Source organism: Schistocerca serialis, chromosome 11 (genome assembly GCF_023864345.2).
Source record: "Schistocerca serialis cubense isolate TAMUIC-IGC-003099 chromosome 11, iqSchSeri2.2, whole genome shotgun sequence".
In the NCBI taxonomy this organism is placed as follows: domain Eukaryota; kingdom Metazoa; phylum Arthropoda; class Insecta; order Orthoptera; family Acrididae; genus Schistocerca; species Schistocerca serialis.
In genome coordinates, this window is record NC_064648.1 from 148,415,997 (window position 1) to 148,434,582 (window position 18,586).

General features: G+C 45.3%; 1 protein-coding gene across 4 annotated transcripts in view; it reads left to right on the plus strand.

The window, feature by feature from the left end:
- The window catches only part of LOC126427392 (transmembrane protein 98-like), a 76,304-nt gene that overhangs the window by 31,474 nt on the left and 26,244 nt on the right, over nt 1–18,586 (plus strand). For all 4 annotated transcript variants that reach the window (XM_050089743.1, XM_050089744.1, XM_050089746.1 and 1 more), the window contains one exon: nt 3,548–3,851. In XM_050089743.1, the coding sequence (XP_049945700.1) occupies nt 3,548–3,851 (304 nt within the window). The remainder of the gene's footprint in view (nt 1–3,547; nt 3,852–18,586) is intronic.

Genomic DNA, 18,586 nt, shown 5'->3' on the forward strand with positions numbered 1-18,586 from the left:
ATTAATCCAATTAGGTTCACTGTTACACACTTTCACAAGATATACACGATCTCATTCATTCAAAAAACCAATGTCAGTCATCATTAACACCATCCGAGGCTTAAGCAGACTGTCACAGACAGAATGGTGCTACATTCTGTAGCAGAGCATAATATTTTCCCTATGACTGATGACAATCGAGTAACCTCCATAGTTCAGATACCTCAATCTTAATACACTCACTCCGAAACTGCTTCTAGCATTGGCAGCACTGCTCAACTCGCATCCTTTTTAACTACAAAATTGTTGATATCGTTCGTTGAAGGTCTATAATGATACCAATTTTTCTCAAAGTAAATCCATGCTCTGTTTACATCACACACAATTCTGAGCCCAATAACTTTAAAATTTAACCTTCAGAAATTTTCAAATGGAGTATAGTGAGGCTTGGGAAAGTTTCGTTATTACTTATATCAAATATAGTGCTGTCATATGTCAAATACAGTGTTGTCATTTTTGCTCTGTATCTTATATAGTAAAGTAAGTTAATCTAATGCATTTTCACATTTTTTGGCACAAAAATTGGTTATTTAATAATTCAAAAGTAAAAGAGGTAGCTCTACCCAATGTTTTTGTAACCACCTTAACCTAATTCCAAAAGTATAACTTTCTAAGTTTAATATTACGTACTTTAAAAAATTTGAAAAAATTGGATCTTTGAAGAAACTGATGATTGGACCACGTTGGGGTTCAAAACCTTTGACAACAGTTCCGTTTTACATAATATGATCAATTTTTATCACAGTATTCAAACATTTAATTTCCCAGAAGTTTAATATACAATCTCACTGTTCGCTCTGTCCACGGCGTGTGTCAGGCATCGCCGTGTTGGCCTCAGCTGAGCAATGAAGAAAAATCAGTTCCTCACGTGGCAAGGGGAAGAGCTGAAACATACAAACAGCCCAAAATACCTGGGAGTAACATTGGACAGAGCACTTACTTTTAAGCAGCACTGTCACAACACTAAAAAAAAGGTCTGTGACAGGAACAACATACTGCGGAAGCTAACAGGTTCATCGTGGGGAGCTCAACCACATGTTTTGCGCACCACAGGTCTGGTGCTGAGTATCTCAGCTGCGGAATATGCGGCGCCAGTTTGGAGGAACTCTGCCCACGCTAAGCAAGTTGACGTCGCCGTAAACGAAACTGTACGTATTGCCACAGGATGCCTCAAACCAACTCCCACAGACATCATTTACCCCATCATAGGCATAGCACCACCCACTATCCGCAGACAAGTAGCCGCCGAGATCGAAAGATCAAAACAAAAGAATGATCCTCGACACCCGATGTATATGCACCGAAAACAACGTGTCCGGCTGAAATCCCGCAGGAGTTTCATTGAAACTACTGAAGAGCTCGCCACCGAGTCCGTCGCAAGGCGGCTATCTCTCTGGGAAGAAATGGTGCCACACTCCACAATGGAACTACTTGAGGAGGGATCTGCAGGATTTCAACTACCTTTTACAACTTGGAGGTCATTAAACCGGCTGCGCACTGGAGTAACTGGGTGCAAATCAAACCTGTTTAAATGGGGTTACAGTGGTAGCGATAGGTGTGAATGCGGAGCAATACAGGACTTGGACCACCTACTGATCTGCCCAGACATGTCTATGACATGCACTAGAGATGATATTTTGAAAGTCAATGACAAAGCAATCTACGTTGCTAATTACTGGGAAGGGAAGATATAATTGGTGCATCCGGACACGGAAGAAGAAGAAGAAGTTCCTCACGTGCCCCACTAGACAAACCGATAAGTGATTGCTTCCCTACAGGTGGTCTCCTCGGTGCTATTCAAGAGGATTAGGCTGTGTGTCAGCACCTGGTTTCACATTCTACCTTCTTATCATCATCAACATCATCACCATCATCATCATACAACACAAACATAACACCGCACTACACATGCATCTATTACACTCACGCACGGGGGGGGGGGGGACCCAAAAGTAACCGGAATCGTAATGTTGCGCATCGTGTACTTGTAGTAGCAGGTTGCGCTCCCAGAGGGTTGTAGTAGTAGCTCTGCTGAGTCATTCTGCAACGCGGCGTCACCCAACAGTGAGAAGTGTGGTTTCTTTGGCAGTTCTTTGAGTGTGTGTACAGTGCAGACTTAACACGAGGAAATGACTAGTTCTTACAAACAACGTCCGGCAGTGAAGTTTTGTTTCTTGCTCGGCAAGAACACAGCAGAAACTGTTGCGATGGTTCAGACAGCCTACAAAGACCGTGCTCTTACTAAAACGCAAGTGTACGAATGGTTTTCTCGGCTTAAAAAGGGAGAAATGGTGGTTGAAGATTAGCCCCGTTCCGGCCGACCCTCAACTGCTCGAAGCAAAGACAACATCGACAAAATCCGCGATCTCATCAGTGAAGATTGACGCAGGACAATCGACCAACTCTAGAACTTGTCCGCGTTGTCCTGGAGCTCAATTCAGCGCATCTTGACCATCGATTTGGGGATGCGAAGAGTGGCAGCAAAATTCGTGCCAAAGCTTCTTACCGGAGATCAAAGGTATTGTCGCGTTTGAGCCTGTCTCGAAATGAAGGATGCATTCAAAGATGAGCCACATTTTTTCAACAAAATCATTACAGGTGATGAGTCATGGTGCTATGGATACGATCCAGAAAGTAAACAACAGTCATCACAATGGAGGTCACCTGGCTCACCTCGACAAAAAAAAGCTCGATATGTGAAATCGAATGTGAAAAACGATGTTGATCTGTTTTTTTGACATCAAAGGGATCGTACACTCTGAATTTGTCCCGGAAAACCAGTCAGTATACCAGCAATCCTATTTGGAGGTTATGAAACAGCTTCGCAGAAGTTTGTCGCGAAAGCGTCCGGCTTTGTGGGATTCTATCATGTGGTTCCTGCATCACGACAACGCTCCCGCGCACTCGGCTCTCGGTGTTTGCCAGTTTTTGGCCTCGACGAAGATGACTATCTTGACCTATGCGCCCTATTCGCCGGATTTAGCACTCTCGGACTTGTTCCTGTTCCCGAGGATGAAAAGAGACTTGAGAGGGAAGCGTTTTGCGGATGTGCAAGACGTAAAACGCAGTGTCAGGAAAGTGCTAGCAGGTATCATAGATGACAAATTTAGAAGGTGCTTCGAACACTGGAATGAACGTTTGGACAAGTGTATTAATGCTAATGGAGAGTACTTTGAAGGAGATTAAGGGTGTATTTGAAAACATTAAAGTATACGCTTTCTAGAAAGAAATTCTGGTTATTTTTGGGTCCCCCCTCGTACACTCAATGAATACACAATTCTCACACACTCACAAGGAAAGGGGCCATTGTGGGCAGCAGAAGAAAAGCCTTCCTGACCAGGCAGCTCAGCCTAAACCTACAAGTCACTCAACCAACAATGCCACTTTACTTTACTGACACTTTCTGTCTCGTGTAGAGTTACATTATTGCCGTATACTGGTATAAATTGCAGAAATCTTTTTCTCTTCTCGCAGTTTTAAGTTGACGTTATCATTTTTACGTATTCAGGAAAGGAGAGAAGCTTCGAGACGTAGACCTGCTCATCACCGACGGCGGGGGCAGTGGCGGCATCGGGGAAGTGGAACTGGGCGAGGTGGTGCTGAGTCCCGACGCGGAGCGCATCTTGGGGGAGGCGGCGGCAGGTGTGGGTGCGGGGGCGGGTGACCTGGCGGCCCACGGGTTGGCCGTGCTCAAGGCCTGCCACGCCCTCACCGAGCGGCTCACACGCCTCGCCGCCGAGCAGGGCCGTGTCGGCACGAGCGCCTCCAAGAAGGGGGCCGGCAGTGTCGTGGCCGCCCACGACATCGTGGAGGTGTGTATCCGGGTCGGGACACAGAGCGGAGTGCAAAAGTCATGCCGCACTCTGTGATGGCAGTTAGATGCTCGAGCAAAAAGAAATAGGGCCGTGTCTGACGTCTGACTTCCGCTAAAAATTTACTCCTTTGTTTACTGGAAATAGTATGTAAGGCATACATAAAAACACGAGTTTTAGTGCTTGCTGCAATTCTAGTTAATATTAAAACATTATATTTATGGTGAAAGTGTAACTCATGTAGAACAGCTGGGATTTGGGGGGAAAATGATGCATCTCCACATTACTCATGGTTATTGCAAAATTTTACCAAGCAAATTACTCATGCACACAGTGTACCCAATAATTTACAAACATTTCCTTCCTTACTGGCACAGGACATGCCGATACATACCTTAGTCACCTGGGACTGAAGCCTCCTCGCTACGATGCAACACTCACATAGGGGACACTCAGTATACGTAAATTGAAGGGGGAAAGAAGAATAAAGGGAAGGAAAGGGAGGGGATCGCTGCTGTCAGAAAGCAAACGCAGTCATGGGGGCTGTGTAAGGAAAAAGTCACTTGAGGTTCCCTATCTATGCTGAGGTCATCTCTAGCTGCAACTGTTTTCTGCTGTTCAGCTCTTGAAAATTTTTCCTCTCTCTCTCTCTCTCTCTCTGTCTCTCTCTCTAAGGGAGAGGGAGAAAGAGAAAGAGGGAGAGGGAGAAAATTACGAAAAATTTTCAAGAGCTGAACAGCAAAAAAACAGTTGCAGCTAGAAATTTTTACTGTATAAAGTGCATGTTTGACCGTCAGTTGCTCTTATTTTAAACCCAAATATCAACTGGTTTCAGTCATGGACCATCTTCACAGACAAGGGTTAAAATGGTTTAAGCCTCAACATTACATTCGTCACTACTTAAATAATATGTAGAACATATCATGATGTGCTCTACACATTATTTAAGTAATGATAGATGTAATGTGGCTTAAACGATTTTAATCTTTATCCATGAAGATTGTCCATGACTGAAACTGGTCAATATTTGGGTTTAAAATAAAAGCAACTGATGGTCAAATATGCATTTTATACATTACGTGATGGCTGTTGATAGCCATCTTTCAAAAAAGTGTTTAAAATTTTTACATGGTCTACAGGTCCATTCTTTAATGGGATGCTGTACTTTCCAGATAAAAAATTCAGAATGTAGATCAATATGATTCAGTATGGTATAATTACTGTCATACATCCCATCCCAGTACACATAACTTTTTAACCGTTTAACTGCTCTGAACATGTTAACGCGTGCGCCTTTGTTCCTGCCCTGTGTGCTCTGATCATGTTTACACATGCCACCAGTCCTTCTACCTGGTACTCTGAACATGTCACGCATAGAAACATTCAGAGTACCAGGTAGAAGGATTGGTGGTGCGCATAAACACATTCAGAGCACACAGGGACAGGTACAAAAGGCATGCGCTTTAACACGTCCAGAGCAGTTAAAAGGTTAAAGTAAAAGCAGAGGAGACATTGAGCAGTAGATGGGGTTATTTCATAGTTGACTGTTAGATTTCAGCAGATGGATGAAGGATTTTGTCCAGTAACTAAGAAACTCACAATCTACCATTAAATGTACCTGCCTGTTTCTTGACACCTCCCCCATTGATGAGTGACAAAAAAAGGTCATAATTTATAGTGTTTTTCCTTTGTTTGATTTGACTTAAAAATTGGAATGTGTAATGCACTGTTATGTTTTTCCTACTTTTATTATTTGTGGAGTTTCTTTAGATCTGAAACTCTTAATCTAAGTCTGCCTCATTGAACATTGAATGAATATGGCCAATAATATTACTGAACTAAGGGCTCTCTCTTCTTACAAATATACAAATCTGTTATGGCTACGAAGTCTTTCGCGACGTATTTCTTGAATAAAAATCTCTCGGTGTACATGCCGCGTCAATTCAGGATAAAACTCCAAGCTTTTGACCACTACCTCCATGGTCGTCGTCAGGGCTAAAACTGACTGTCGTGAACTAGCTAGGTTCCCACTTTTATATGCGAAGGGCGGCTTCTGATTGGCTGGAATACGTCATAGCAACAGCGATATGGAGCGTAGTGAAGTGGTGCCCTCTACTTCCATAGATGTAGTTTCTATCCTGCATTGCTTGCAGCGCCATCCCTTGAATCAGGAGGTAAAGTGCGGGAAGTTTTTCTCTGCGATTTTTCTTTATCCAGTGCACTCTCCCAAGTGTTGCTAAGTGCATAGCCGTTGTCTCTGTTAAAGTTATTATCGCTGAGTCTAATTTCGACTGCTTCCTGGATCACAGAGTCCCAGTAATTCGATGCGTGGGCTATTACTCTGGTTTCTTCAAATAAAATCTTACGCTTGTTAAGCAGGCTATGTTCAGCCACCGCTGATTTTTCCAAATACCTGTATTTTAGGTGGCGCTGGCGCTCGATGCAGCGGTCGGCAACAGTTCTTATAGACTGGTCCACGTAATTCTTGCCGCATTCGCAAGGAATAGCATAAATTCCCGGCACTCTTAAGCCGAGACTATCTTTGACTGATCTCAACATTTCCTTACTTTTCCTAGGTGGTCGGAAAACTGGTTTTATTCCTTGCCTCTTGAGGACTCTGGCTATCTTGCTCGTTGTAGCACCGCAAAAAGGAAGCCGCACTATGTGTTTGCCCTCTTCTTGTATATGGCTGGCATCGTGTCTTACTTTCTTGGACAATACTGATTTCACCTGCAGAATAACCATTCCTCTTGAAAACAGTCGTCAAATGGTTAATCTCGGGACCGAGGTGGTCCTTGTCGGAAATAGTCCTGGCTCTGTGTACTAAAGTATTCAGCATAGCTCTCTTCTGAGACGGATGATGGAAGCTATGGCTATGCAGATATAAATCTGTATGGATTGGCTTCCTGTACACAGAATGGCCCAGTCGTCCATCCGGCTTTCGCTCTACCAACACATCTAAAAAAGGTAACTTCCCTTCCTTCTCTAACTCCAATGTAAATTTTATGTTTGGATGTACACCATTTAAATGTTCGACGAACTGCTGCAGCGTGTCACTGCCGTGTGGCCAGATTAAAAAAGTATCGTCGACGTATCTGTAGAAGCATGATGGGCGGAGGTGAGCACTGCTCAACGCTCGTTCTTCAAAGTCCTCCACGAAAAAATTCACTATTGCTGGTGACAGTGGCGAACCCATGGCTGTTCCATCCGTCATTTCATAATAATTTCAACTGTATAAAAAGTAAGTGGTCGTCAAGGTATGCCGGAATAACTTCAAAATTTCTGAGGAAAAATGAGCAGCCAACAGTTGTAATGTGTCATCCACAGGTATTGTTGGCACCTATAGTTGGTCACTGCTCACATCATATTAAGAATTCAAAAATGTTTGTTGATATCATAAAACAGATGAAGATAGGCCCAAGTGATATCATGGTCAGCCTCGACGTGGTTTCTCTGTTCACCAAAGTGCAAGCAACGCAGGATAGAAACTACATCTATGGAAGTAGAGGGCACCACTTCACTACGCTCCATATCGCTGTTGCTATGATGTATTCCAGCCAATCAGAAGCCGCCCTTGGCATATAAAAGTGGGAACCTCGCTAGTTCATGACAGTCAGTTTTAGCTCTGACGACGACCGTGGAGGTAGTGGTCGAAAGCTTGGAGTTTTATCCTGAATTGACGCGGCATGTACACCGAGAGATTTTTATTCATACAAATCTGTTACTATACGCATTCTCCTTGACAAAGTTGATTCTCTCTCTCTCTCTCTCTCTCTCTCTCTCTCTCTCTCTCTCTTTCTGCCAGGTCTTTGTCGTGGCCACAAGAAACAATGTTATCGTTCCAGTTTCAAAATATATTTTAATTTTCTAGTAACCCAATATTATACATCAAATTTAGTTTTCATTCTCAATTTGTCCCTTTCTGTTCATAAATTTTCTTCAATATTTCTTCTTCTAAATAATGCTGGAAATCCTTGTATCCATATGGGTGATGGTCTTCCTGATGGTCCCCATTCCATGATGCATCACAGCAATTTCTCCTCTCAAAATCTTATTCATGCATCCATACCATATGAGTTGTTTTTTTCCACAGAATCAGTAACTGAACATTTGACATTCATTTTCTTCCTAACAACTTCGTCTCTGACCCTTTCCACTTGCATATCCCTGCATACGATGTCCAAAAGTCCATGTCAGTTACCATCAATCTTTTCAATAATTTTGATTTAACTGTCCACACTTCTGATCCGTATGCTGTAATGTATCTGATTGTTTTATTTGTCAAACATGCATTTTATACAGTAAAAGTTTTAATTTCTCTCTCTCTCTCTCTCTCTCTCTCTCTCTCTCTCTCTCTCTCTTTCTCCCTTTCTCTCTCTAAGGGAGAAAGAGAAAGAGAGAGAGAGAGAGAGAGAGAATGAGGAAAAATTTTCAAGAGCTGAACAGCAGAAAACAGATGCAGCTAAAGATAGAGATGACCTCAGCATAGATAGATTTGTGTGTCCCCCCTTACTCTTTTGACACACAACTTTTGATCCATGGCAACAATGGGGTTAGGATTATCTCACATGGTTAAGTTATTTTATTTTTTACACCACATGATTGAACTTTCAAGTGTTTTGAAACCGGTCATGCATCCTGTATAAGACTATTAATTTAGCAACTGTTGTGCATTTTCTTCTTTTTATAAAACAGGTGTGTGCGTGCGCATGCGCGCTCATGTTTTTGTGTGTGCCTGTCGATGGCTCAACACTTCCGTTATTCACTGAGTGGTCACTTTTACTCCTAAATAAAAATATTAATGGAATAGACAATGTACTAGTGACAAAACACACGTCAGCGAAACTTATAACAAAAGTTTTGCTATCGGATAAACATCGCACGGAATAACATTGCTGTGCTGTCAATAGATTGATCACTACAGTGCTCACTATATGTATTCAAATCCAACACCCACGCCAGTAGTAAAGTTGTCCATGCTACTAACTCCTCAGATAACAAAGATGTTGAACAAATGTCTGTTGAGAAAAGAGAATTATTCAGTATATTTTTATATCAACGAAAATAATCAATTTGTAAAATATAATGTAATTGGATGGGCAAGAAATCTACTCACCAAACGGAGGCAGGACAGTACATATTTAAAGGTATTGTAATTTGCAAGCTTTCAGAGTCAATGGCTGCTTCGTCCAGCTGAAAAGGTTCTGGGTGACTTTGTAACTCTACCTCATTGCCTACGCCTCTCCAGCCTTTCCCTACACCCATCTTCCTCCCCCTTCAACTCTTCTGCCAGAAGGAGCCACTGGCTCCGAAAGCTTGCAAACTGCAATACCTTTGTACACACCATTTTGTGAGTAGATTTTTTGCCCATCCAATTACAGAATATTTTCAATCTATTTTTATTCAGATTGTTATGGGAAATGAGAACTCATTTGTGATGGGGACACTAATCCATAGTAGGAGAATTAAGAGACTTCAGAATAATAGAACAACGTGGACTGGTGGCAAAGCAATGAAAGATGAAACTGGTGAATAGAACTTAGCACAGAACAATTTAATCATTGCAAACATGTGCTTGAAGAATAATGAACAAAGATTGGATACATGGAAGAAACCTGGAGGCACTGAAATGTTTCAGGCAGATTATATTATGGTAAGACAGATATATACCAGGATTTAAACTGGAAAATACTTCCAGTTCTGTCCGTAATTCATTGGTTATGAAGTACAGATTAAAGAGGAAGAAATTGTAAAAAGGTAAGAAATTAACCAGATGAGCCCAGTGAATTAAAAGAACCAGAAGTTTTTCAGTTTCAGAGGAAGCATTAAGGAACTGTTGACCAAAACAGGGGAAGGAAATACAATAGAAGACAAATGGATAACATTGAGAGGTAAAATAGGGAAGTCAGCATAGGATCAAGTAGGTAAAAGGACAGAGCCCCATAGAAATCATTAGATAACAGATGACAGTATTGCATTTAATTAACAAAAGAAAAAAATATAATAAAGGAGGGGGAAAGGTCTACATACATCAAAAAAATTACATTGGCAGAAAGTCTGAAATGGTCATCTAGGAATGGTCAGAGGAAAAATCCATGTCTATAGAAGAATAGATGCCACATTTAAAAAAAATTAAAGAGCCCTTAGAGAAAAGAGAGAGACTGTATAATATGAAGAGCTCAGCTGGCAAGCCAGTACTAACGAAAGAAAAGAAGGCTGAAAGGTATATACAGAAGGGCTATACTGAGCAAAAAATCTAAAGGCACTGTTACAGAGAAGGAAGAGGAGACACACGAAGATAAGATGTGTGTAATACTGCAAGAAAAACTTGACAGGGCGCTGAAAGAGCTAAGTCGAAATGTGTTCGCTGGAATAGATGACATTCCCTCAAAATGACCGAGATTTATGGGTGAGCCAACCATGATGAAATAATTCCATCTGATATGCAAGATGTTTGAGACAGGCAAAATACCCTCAGACTTAGGAAAAATGTAATAATTCCACTTCCAAAGGAGGAAGTTGCTGAACTGCCTGTACAGGTCAAAATGACTTTACAGCTTTGTTATGATATAGAAATTTATTGAGATAACTTTACACAATTGGTAGATGTGTCTTTTGTAACAAAAAATCTCGTGTTTCACATAAAAAGTGTTGAGTATCATTTTTGTTCAATGTGACTACCATTTGTGGTGCGGCGTACATCCCACATGTAATCAATTTCTTCCTACAGTCATTGCAGCAAATCAGGCTTAACTTGTGTAGTGACAGCGGAGATTCAATTTTTCGGAATGGGGGAGGAAAATGCACACATTCTTTAATGAAACCCCAGAGGAAGAAATCCAGTGGTGTCGAGTCTGGGTAACAACATGGCCGTGCAGTTGGCCCTTCACGGCCAGTCCACAGACCTTGGAAGCAATTACCAAGAATACCTCAAACTTCTGTGAGGAAATACGGTGCACCATCTTGCTGGTGGTAAACCATCCCATTGCAGGCGTCTTCATCGGTCTGTGGAATTAAAAAGTTTTCAAGCATATCCAGATACACAATACCAGTGACAGTTTTCTCACATCAGTAACAGTAACCATTTCAGTTGTGCACTACACCTTTGTCATTGGCAACAAACTTTTTAGATACTGGCTTCTAAAATAGTGCTCAATTTTTACTGCAGAGCTGCAGTAGCCACCAGAAAGATCGCGGGAGGCGCACATTGGCACGGCGCGTCACGGACGGTAGTTGCCGCAAGTAGAGTCCCGTCCACCAGAGGGCACGCGAGAATTCGGACGCGACCTCTGCCGGCATAACAACAACAACAACAACAACAACAACTCCGGCAGCACGGGCCGTGCCCAGTCAGTTAACATCGAGCATGCCTAGGACACAGTCCCGGTCTACGCTAAGATAAGTTCGACGTAAACATGAACAGTGTTGTTGGCGACAAGTAGGGTCGTTCTTTCACGTGTTGCGTCGTTGTTCCGGTTTCGCAGCTTCTCCACGGCATGGAGGATTTGGTGCGGGTTTTGGTTGCGCAGCAGACGGAGCTCATGGCCACCATGAAACAAGTGCTTCCGGCGTTGCTCTCCCCGCCGTCTGCTCCAGCGCCGTTCGCTCCTCCCTTTTCCCCATATGGCGAGACGGCGGAGGATTGGGACGCATACGAACATCGCCTTCGGCAGCATTTCCAGGCGTTTCATGTTGCCGATGCGGAGGTACGTCGTGCTCTCTTCTTGTCTTGGATATCTCCCTCGCTGTATCAAGTTTTGCGGCAGCTAGTGCCGTTGCAGGAACCCTCGTCCTTGTCTTTTGACGCATTGTGTTCATTGCTGTCTTCATATTATTGCCGCCGCACGCATGTTGTGGCGGCTAGGGTCGAGTTCTATCAATGCGAGAAACAGCCCCATCAGTCTTACCGGGTGTGGGCCGCTACCCTGCACGGTCTTAGTCGCAAGTGTCATTTTGTCACGGAGCAGTCGCAAGAGTCGTATGCCCACGTTATGGTACGCGACGTCATTTTTCGTTCGGCCCCTGATAGGTAGGTCCGGCAACGGCCCCTGCAGTTAGAAGACCCTTCCCTCGAGGAAGTCCTGTCCATTGCTCAATCGTATGAAGTCTCTCACGCAGCAGGTCAACAGCTGGAAGCGTGGTGCGACGTCGCGGCGGTTCAGGGCGGCGCGGCCGTGTCCACTGTGTCCGGGGTGGACGACGTGCGAGCGGTACAATCCGGCCGCTCCCGCACGGCGCGTAAACAGAATTCCGGCCGCCGGCCCCTGTTGCCGTCCTGTGCGTCGTGCTGTATACATCACGATCGGTCAGAGTGCCCCCAGCGTTGGGCCGTTTGTCGCAAATGTAATAAAAAAGTACAATTGCTAAAGTTTGCCGCTCAGCCTCAAAAGAATCGAAGGAAGCAGGTACAGAGGTCACGAACGTTGACATTCAGGAAGTTTCATCGGGCCAGGCTCCCGACGCATCGGCATGCAAACTCTTTATCGAGGTGTCGGTTCGGTCCTGCCGGTTACAACTGCAAGTAGATACGGGCGCGGCAGTTTCGTTGTTGAATGCACAAACTTATTCCGACCTTGGATCGCCCCCGTTGGCGCCAGTTTACCGGCGTCTACGCGGTTATGGTAAACAGTTCATTCCCCTACTGGGTCAATTCACTACCGACGTGACTTACAAATCAGTCACTCGGCCTATTACTTTTATTGTTGTCAATGATGCGAGCTCCACTAACCTTTTTGGCCTGGATGCCTTTCAAGCTTTCGGTTTTTCTATCGCTGACACCATACAGTTGGTCTCCGAAGACATTCCCTATCAATCATTGGAATCTTTGATCTCAGACTTCCCAGATATTTTTGAGGAGGGCCTGGGGCATGTTTCAGATTTTGAAGCTCACTTAACGTTGAATGCGTCGGCTCACCCGCGTTTTCTATGCGCGAGGTAGATCCCCTTGGCTCTCCGCCCTCAGGTAAAGGAAGAGCTAGACCGGCTGACAGCCCTAGGGGTCGTTCTTCCCATTTCATCCAGTGAGTAGGCTTCGCCCCTCATTATTGTAAGGAAGCCCTCGGGAAAATTACGTCTTTGTGGCGATTTCAAGGCCACCATTAATTCCCAATTGGTGGTGGACACCTATCCTTTGTCTCGTGCTGATGATTTGTTCTCCGCTGTGGCGGGAGGCCAATATTTTTCGAAAATCGATCTGTCGGAGACTTATCATCAGATACCACTTGATGAGGACTCCAAACGGCTGGCGGTCATCAACACCCCGTTTGGCCTTTACCAATACCAGCGGTTGGCCTTTGGAATATCCAGTGCCCCGGCGATATTCCAGTGTTATCTTGAGCATGTCACATCGACAATCCCTCATTGTATTAATTACCTGGATGACATAATTGTCACAGGCCGCAGCACGAAGGAACACTTGCACAACCTTCGCACACTCTTTCTCAAATTCAGGTCTGTGGGCATTGCAACCTGCAACCTGCATAAGTCAACCTTCTTCCAACCGTACATTGAGTATGTGGGCTACACCATCTCTCGGCACGGCATCCAGCCACTAGGCAGTTTGGTCCAAGGTATTGTCGACCTTCCTCGGCCCGCTTCGCTGAAAGAGTTACAAGCTTTTTTAGGCAAGATAGCCTATTACCACCGGTTCATTCCCAGGGCTTCCACCATAGCCCACCCCCTGTACTGCCTTCTGCACAAGGGTGTTCCTTTTGATTGGTCACCTGCATGCGAGCGAGCGTTCACCTCGTTGAAGGGCCTCCTTGCGTCGGCCCCTTGTTTGGCTACTTTTGATCCCCATAAGCTGTTGGTCCTGGCTACAGATGCTTCGCAGTATGGGGTGGGGGCGGTCCTGGCCCATCGCAACGCAGATGGTTCCGAGCAACCACTGGTGTTTGCGTCTAAAACGCTTAGTCCCGCGCAGGCCCATTACTCCCAGGTGGAAAAAGAGGCTTTGGCCATTGTCTACGCTGTTACCAAGTTTCACCCTTTCTTGTATGGCACGAAGTTTCAGTTAATCACTGACCATAAGCCGTTACTATCGTTATTTGGCCCCGCCTCTCAGATTCCAGATAGGGCGGCCCACAGACTACAGTGCTGGGCCTTGTTCCTCTCTAAGTACCATTATGACATTCATTTTCACCCTACAGGATAGCATGCCAACGCCGACGCTCTTTCCCGTCTTCCGGTGGGCCCGGATCCTACGTTCGATCGAGAGGAGATTGTGTTTTCATTTGGATGTGGCGTCCCGCCAAGCGGTTGATGGCTTCCCGATCACTAGTTCTCGAGTCGCCAGGGAAACGGCAGCTGACCCGGTTCTCCGGCAAGTAGTTCGCCTCATTCAGCAGGGGTGGTCATCCCGTCCTCCGGGCCGGGCCTCGGACCCTCTTCGTAATTATTTTCTTCTACGAGCCCGCCTCTCAGTCTTGGAAGGAGTTCTCCTTCTGGCTACCGATGATACAGCTCCTCGCGTGGTTGTTCCTGCAAGTTTACGAAGGGAGGTCCTCACGTTATTACATGCAGGGCACTGGGGTGTTTCCCGTACTAAAACCTTGGCTCGCAGACATGTGTACTGGTCCGGTATTGACAGAGAAATTGAGCACTTGCTGGCCACCTGTTCCCCGTGTGCGAGCCAACAAGCATCTCCCAGGGCAGCGTTCTCTTCATGGCCGCCGGCAACCCAAGCATGGGAGCGTGTTCACATCGACTTTGCGGGCCCGTTTCTCAATGGCTTTTGGCTCATTGTCATTGACGCTTATTCCAGATTCCCATATGTGGTTCGCTGCTCCTCAACCACTTTAGAAGTTGCAATCCAGGCACTAGCAAAAATCTTTTCTGTGGAAGGTCTGCCAATCACCCTGGTCTCGGACAATGGACCGCAGTTTATTTCGCAGACCTTCCAGGATTTTTGTAGGCGCTTCGATATTCGGCACATTTGCTCTCCCCCCTTCCATCCACAATCGAATGGGGAAGCCGAGCGCATGGTGCGCACATTTAAGATGCAGATGAAAAAGTATGTGCACGAATTTCCTGCGGAGGAAGTATTGACGTTTTTCTTGACGGCATACCGGACCACACCAATGGGAGAACGCAGACCTGCAGAGCTCCTCCATGGGCGTCAACCTCGGACTCTGCTGCACCTCCTCCGGCCTGGTCCCCGCCAGTCTTCACAAAACGGAGCACCTGGCTTTCCACTGGGTATGTCGGTCTGGGCCCGTGGGTTTGGTCACAATCCACGTTGGATACCGGCAGTGGTCCTGCGCCGAAATGGCCGCCGGCTCTATACCTTGCAGGCGGGGGACCGGGTGGTACGTCGTCACCAAAATCAGCTACGTCCACGTTCGGGCACCCACCCTCCGACCTCTCGGACACCGGCTTCCCCATTGCCGGCACCCGTGTTGGTTTTGCAGGGGACGTTACCTCCTCACCCCGCTGTGACTCTGCCGCCCTGTGATGGTTCTCAGCCTTGGCAGCCTCCAGTAGCTCCAGCACCGGCATCGCCATCGTTCGAGATGCCCCAGCGAGAGCCGGCCCCCCTAGCAGGCCCGGTTTCTCAGGAGGCTGGTTCACCTGTGGTCGTCCCTTCCCCATCGTCCCCGCCAGTGGGTCTTGCCCCTCCCGAGATGGAACAGGATCCGGAGTTCGACAGCTTGTCGCCCGTTCTGTCCCGGGCTCCGGTTGTGGGACAACGGGGGCCCCTTCGTGTGGGTCACTTCCAGCCGTATTCGAAGGTTCCGGCTCGAGGGTTGGCATATCCCCTCGACTCCGGCCTTCCAATGGATGTGGAGGTCATCGCTCCTGCCCGACGCTCCACCTTCCGATGCAGTGGATCACAGTGACTTCACCCCCCGAAGGAGGAGGAGTGCAGTAGCCACCAGAAAGATCACGGGAGGCGCACATTGGCACGGCGCGTCACGGACGGTAGTTGCCGCAAGTAGAGTCCCATCCACCAGAGGGCACGCGAGAATTCGGACGTGACCTCTGCCGGCATAACAACAACAACAACAACAACAATTCCGGCAGCACAGGCCGTGCCCAGTCAGTTAACATCGGGCATGCCTAGGACACAGTCCCAGTCTACGCTAAGTGAAGTGCGACGTAAACGTGAACAGTGTTACTACACGAGCTTTCCACCCTCTATCAGGCCACCCAGTACACCTGAAGACACAGGCTTCTCAATTGTGTATTATGTTCCACTTCACTTAGTGCCTTCCAGAGCTTCTGTGTGCTATACACAGTAGCCCTTTAGTACAACATATCCAATAATACCTCCACTTGCTCGCAGATGATGGAGCCAATGTCATGTTCTTGAGAGTTTTTGGTCACATCAGTGTGTCAGGGAATGAAGCTTATAATGGTCTGGGAGAGAGATAATGTGACTTGTTCAGAGCTGAAGTAATTATTGTTCAGCCACACTAGAACTTGTATATCCAGAAATGTGCGCAGGTATGGATGTGGGCATGTTAAGGAATGTTGTTGCAGTTCTGGAACATTAGTTCAGTGTTAATTCCTTTGAATTTCGGTGTATGGCTTAATATTTACATTATTTCCCCAACAATGTATTCTCTCTCTGTTTTGACTTCTTCTCCAAAAAGGTCCATTTAAAAATGCAAGTCCTTGTTGCATCGGGAGGTGAAGAATAGGACGTAGCTAGGTATGAGAATGAAAACTTGCACCTTTCACATATTATAACTTTTAATTAGCACCATACTGGGGGAGCACAATTACACACGTTCTTTTACCATACCAGCTCAAAAAAAACCAACAGACACTGAGATCGGTGAAAAAAAAAACAACAAATGAGGTATATAAAATAACCGATAGTTTACCCTTAAACTTTCTTAGGTAATTATACCTCCCTATGATATTTTTGCTTCCCCCCATGAACCATGGACCTTGCCGTTGGTGGGGAGGCTTGCGTGCCTCAGCGATACAGATAGCCGTACGTAGGTGCAACCACAACGGAGGGGTATCTGTTGAGAGGCCAGACAAACGTGTGATTCCTGAAGAGGGGCAGCAGCCTTTTCAGTAGTTGCAAGGGCAACAGTCTGGATGATTGACTGATCTGGCCTTGTAACAATAACCAAAACGACCTTGCTGTGCTGGTACTGCGAACGGCTGAAAGCAAGGGGAAACTACAGCCGTAATTTTTCCCGACGGCATGCAGCTTTACTGTATGATTAAATGATGATGGCGTCCTCTTGGGTAAAATATTCCGAAGGTAAAATAGTCCCCCATTCGGATCTCCGGGCGGGGACTACTCAGGAGGATGTCGTTATCAGGAGAAAGAAAACTGGCGTTCTACGGATCGGAGCGTGGAATGTCAGATCCCTTAATCGGGCAGGTAGGTTAGAAAACTTAAAAAGGGAAATGGATAGGTTGAAGTTAGATATAGTGGGAATTAGTGAAGTTCAGTGGCAGGAGGAACAAGACTTTTGGTCAGGTGACTACAGGGTTATAAACACAAAATCAAATAGGGGTAATGCAGGAGTAGGTTTAATAAAGAATAGGAAAATAGGAATGCGGGTAAGCTACTACAAACAGCACAGTGAATGCATTATTGTGGACAAGATAGATACGAAGCCCACACCTACTACAGTAGTACAAGTTTATATGCCAACTAGCTCTGCAGATGACGAAGAAATTGAAATGTATGATGAAATAAAAGAAATTATTCAGATAGGGAAGGGAGACGAAAATTTAATAGTCATGGGTGACTGGAATTAGAGTGTAGGAAAAGGGAGAGAAGGAAACATAGTCGGTGAATATGGATTGGGGCTAAGAAATGAAAGAGGAAGCTGCCTGGTAGAATTTTGCACAGAGCACAACATAATCATAGCTGACACTTGGTTTAAGAATCATGAAATAAGGTTGTATACATGGAAGAACCCTGGAGATACTAAAAGGTATCAGATAGATTATATAATGGTAAGACACAGATTTAGAAACCAAGTTTTAAATTGTAAGACATTTCCAGGGGCAGATGTGGACTGTGACCACAATCTATTGGTTATGACCTGTAGATTAAAACTGCAAAAAGGTGAGAATTTCAGGAGATGGGACCTGGAAAAACTGAAAGAACCAGAGGTTGTACAGAGTTTCAGGGAGAGCATAAGGGAGCAATTGACAGGAATGGGGGAAAGAAATACAGTAGAAGAAGAATGGGTAGCTTTGAGGGATGAAGTAGTGAAGGCAGCAGAGGATCAAATAGGTAAAAAGACGAGGGCTAGTAGAAATCCTTGGGTAACAGAAGAAATATTGAATTTAATTGATGAAAGGAGAAAATATAAAAATGCAGTAAATGAAGCAGGCAAAAAGGAATACAAACGTCTCAAAAATGAGATCGACACGAAGTGCAGAATGGCTAAGCAGGGATGGCTAGAGGACAAATGTAAGGATGTAGAGGCTTATCTCACTAGGGGTAAGATAGATACTGCCTACAGGAAAATTAAAGAGACCTTTGGAGATAAGAGAACGACTTGTATGAATATCAAGAGCTCAGATGGCAACCCAGTTCTAAGCAAAGAAGGGAAGGAAGAAATGTGGAAGGAGTATATAGAGGGTCTATACAAGGGCGATGTGCTTGAGGACAATATTATGGAAATGGAAGAGGATGTAGATGAAGATGAAATGGGAGATACGATACTGCGTGAAGAGTTTGACAGAGCGCTGAAAGACGTGAGTCGAAACAAGGCCCCCGGAGTAGACAACATTCCATTGGAACTACTGACGGCCTT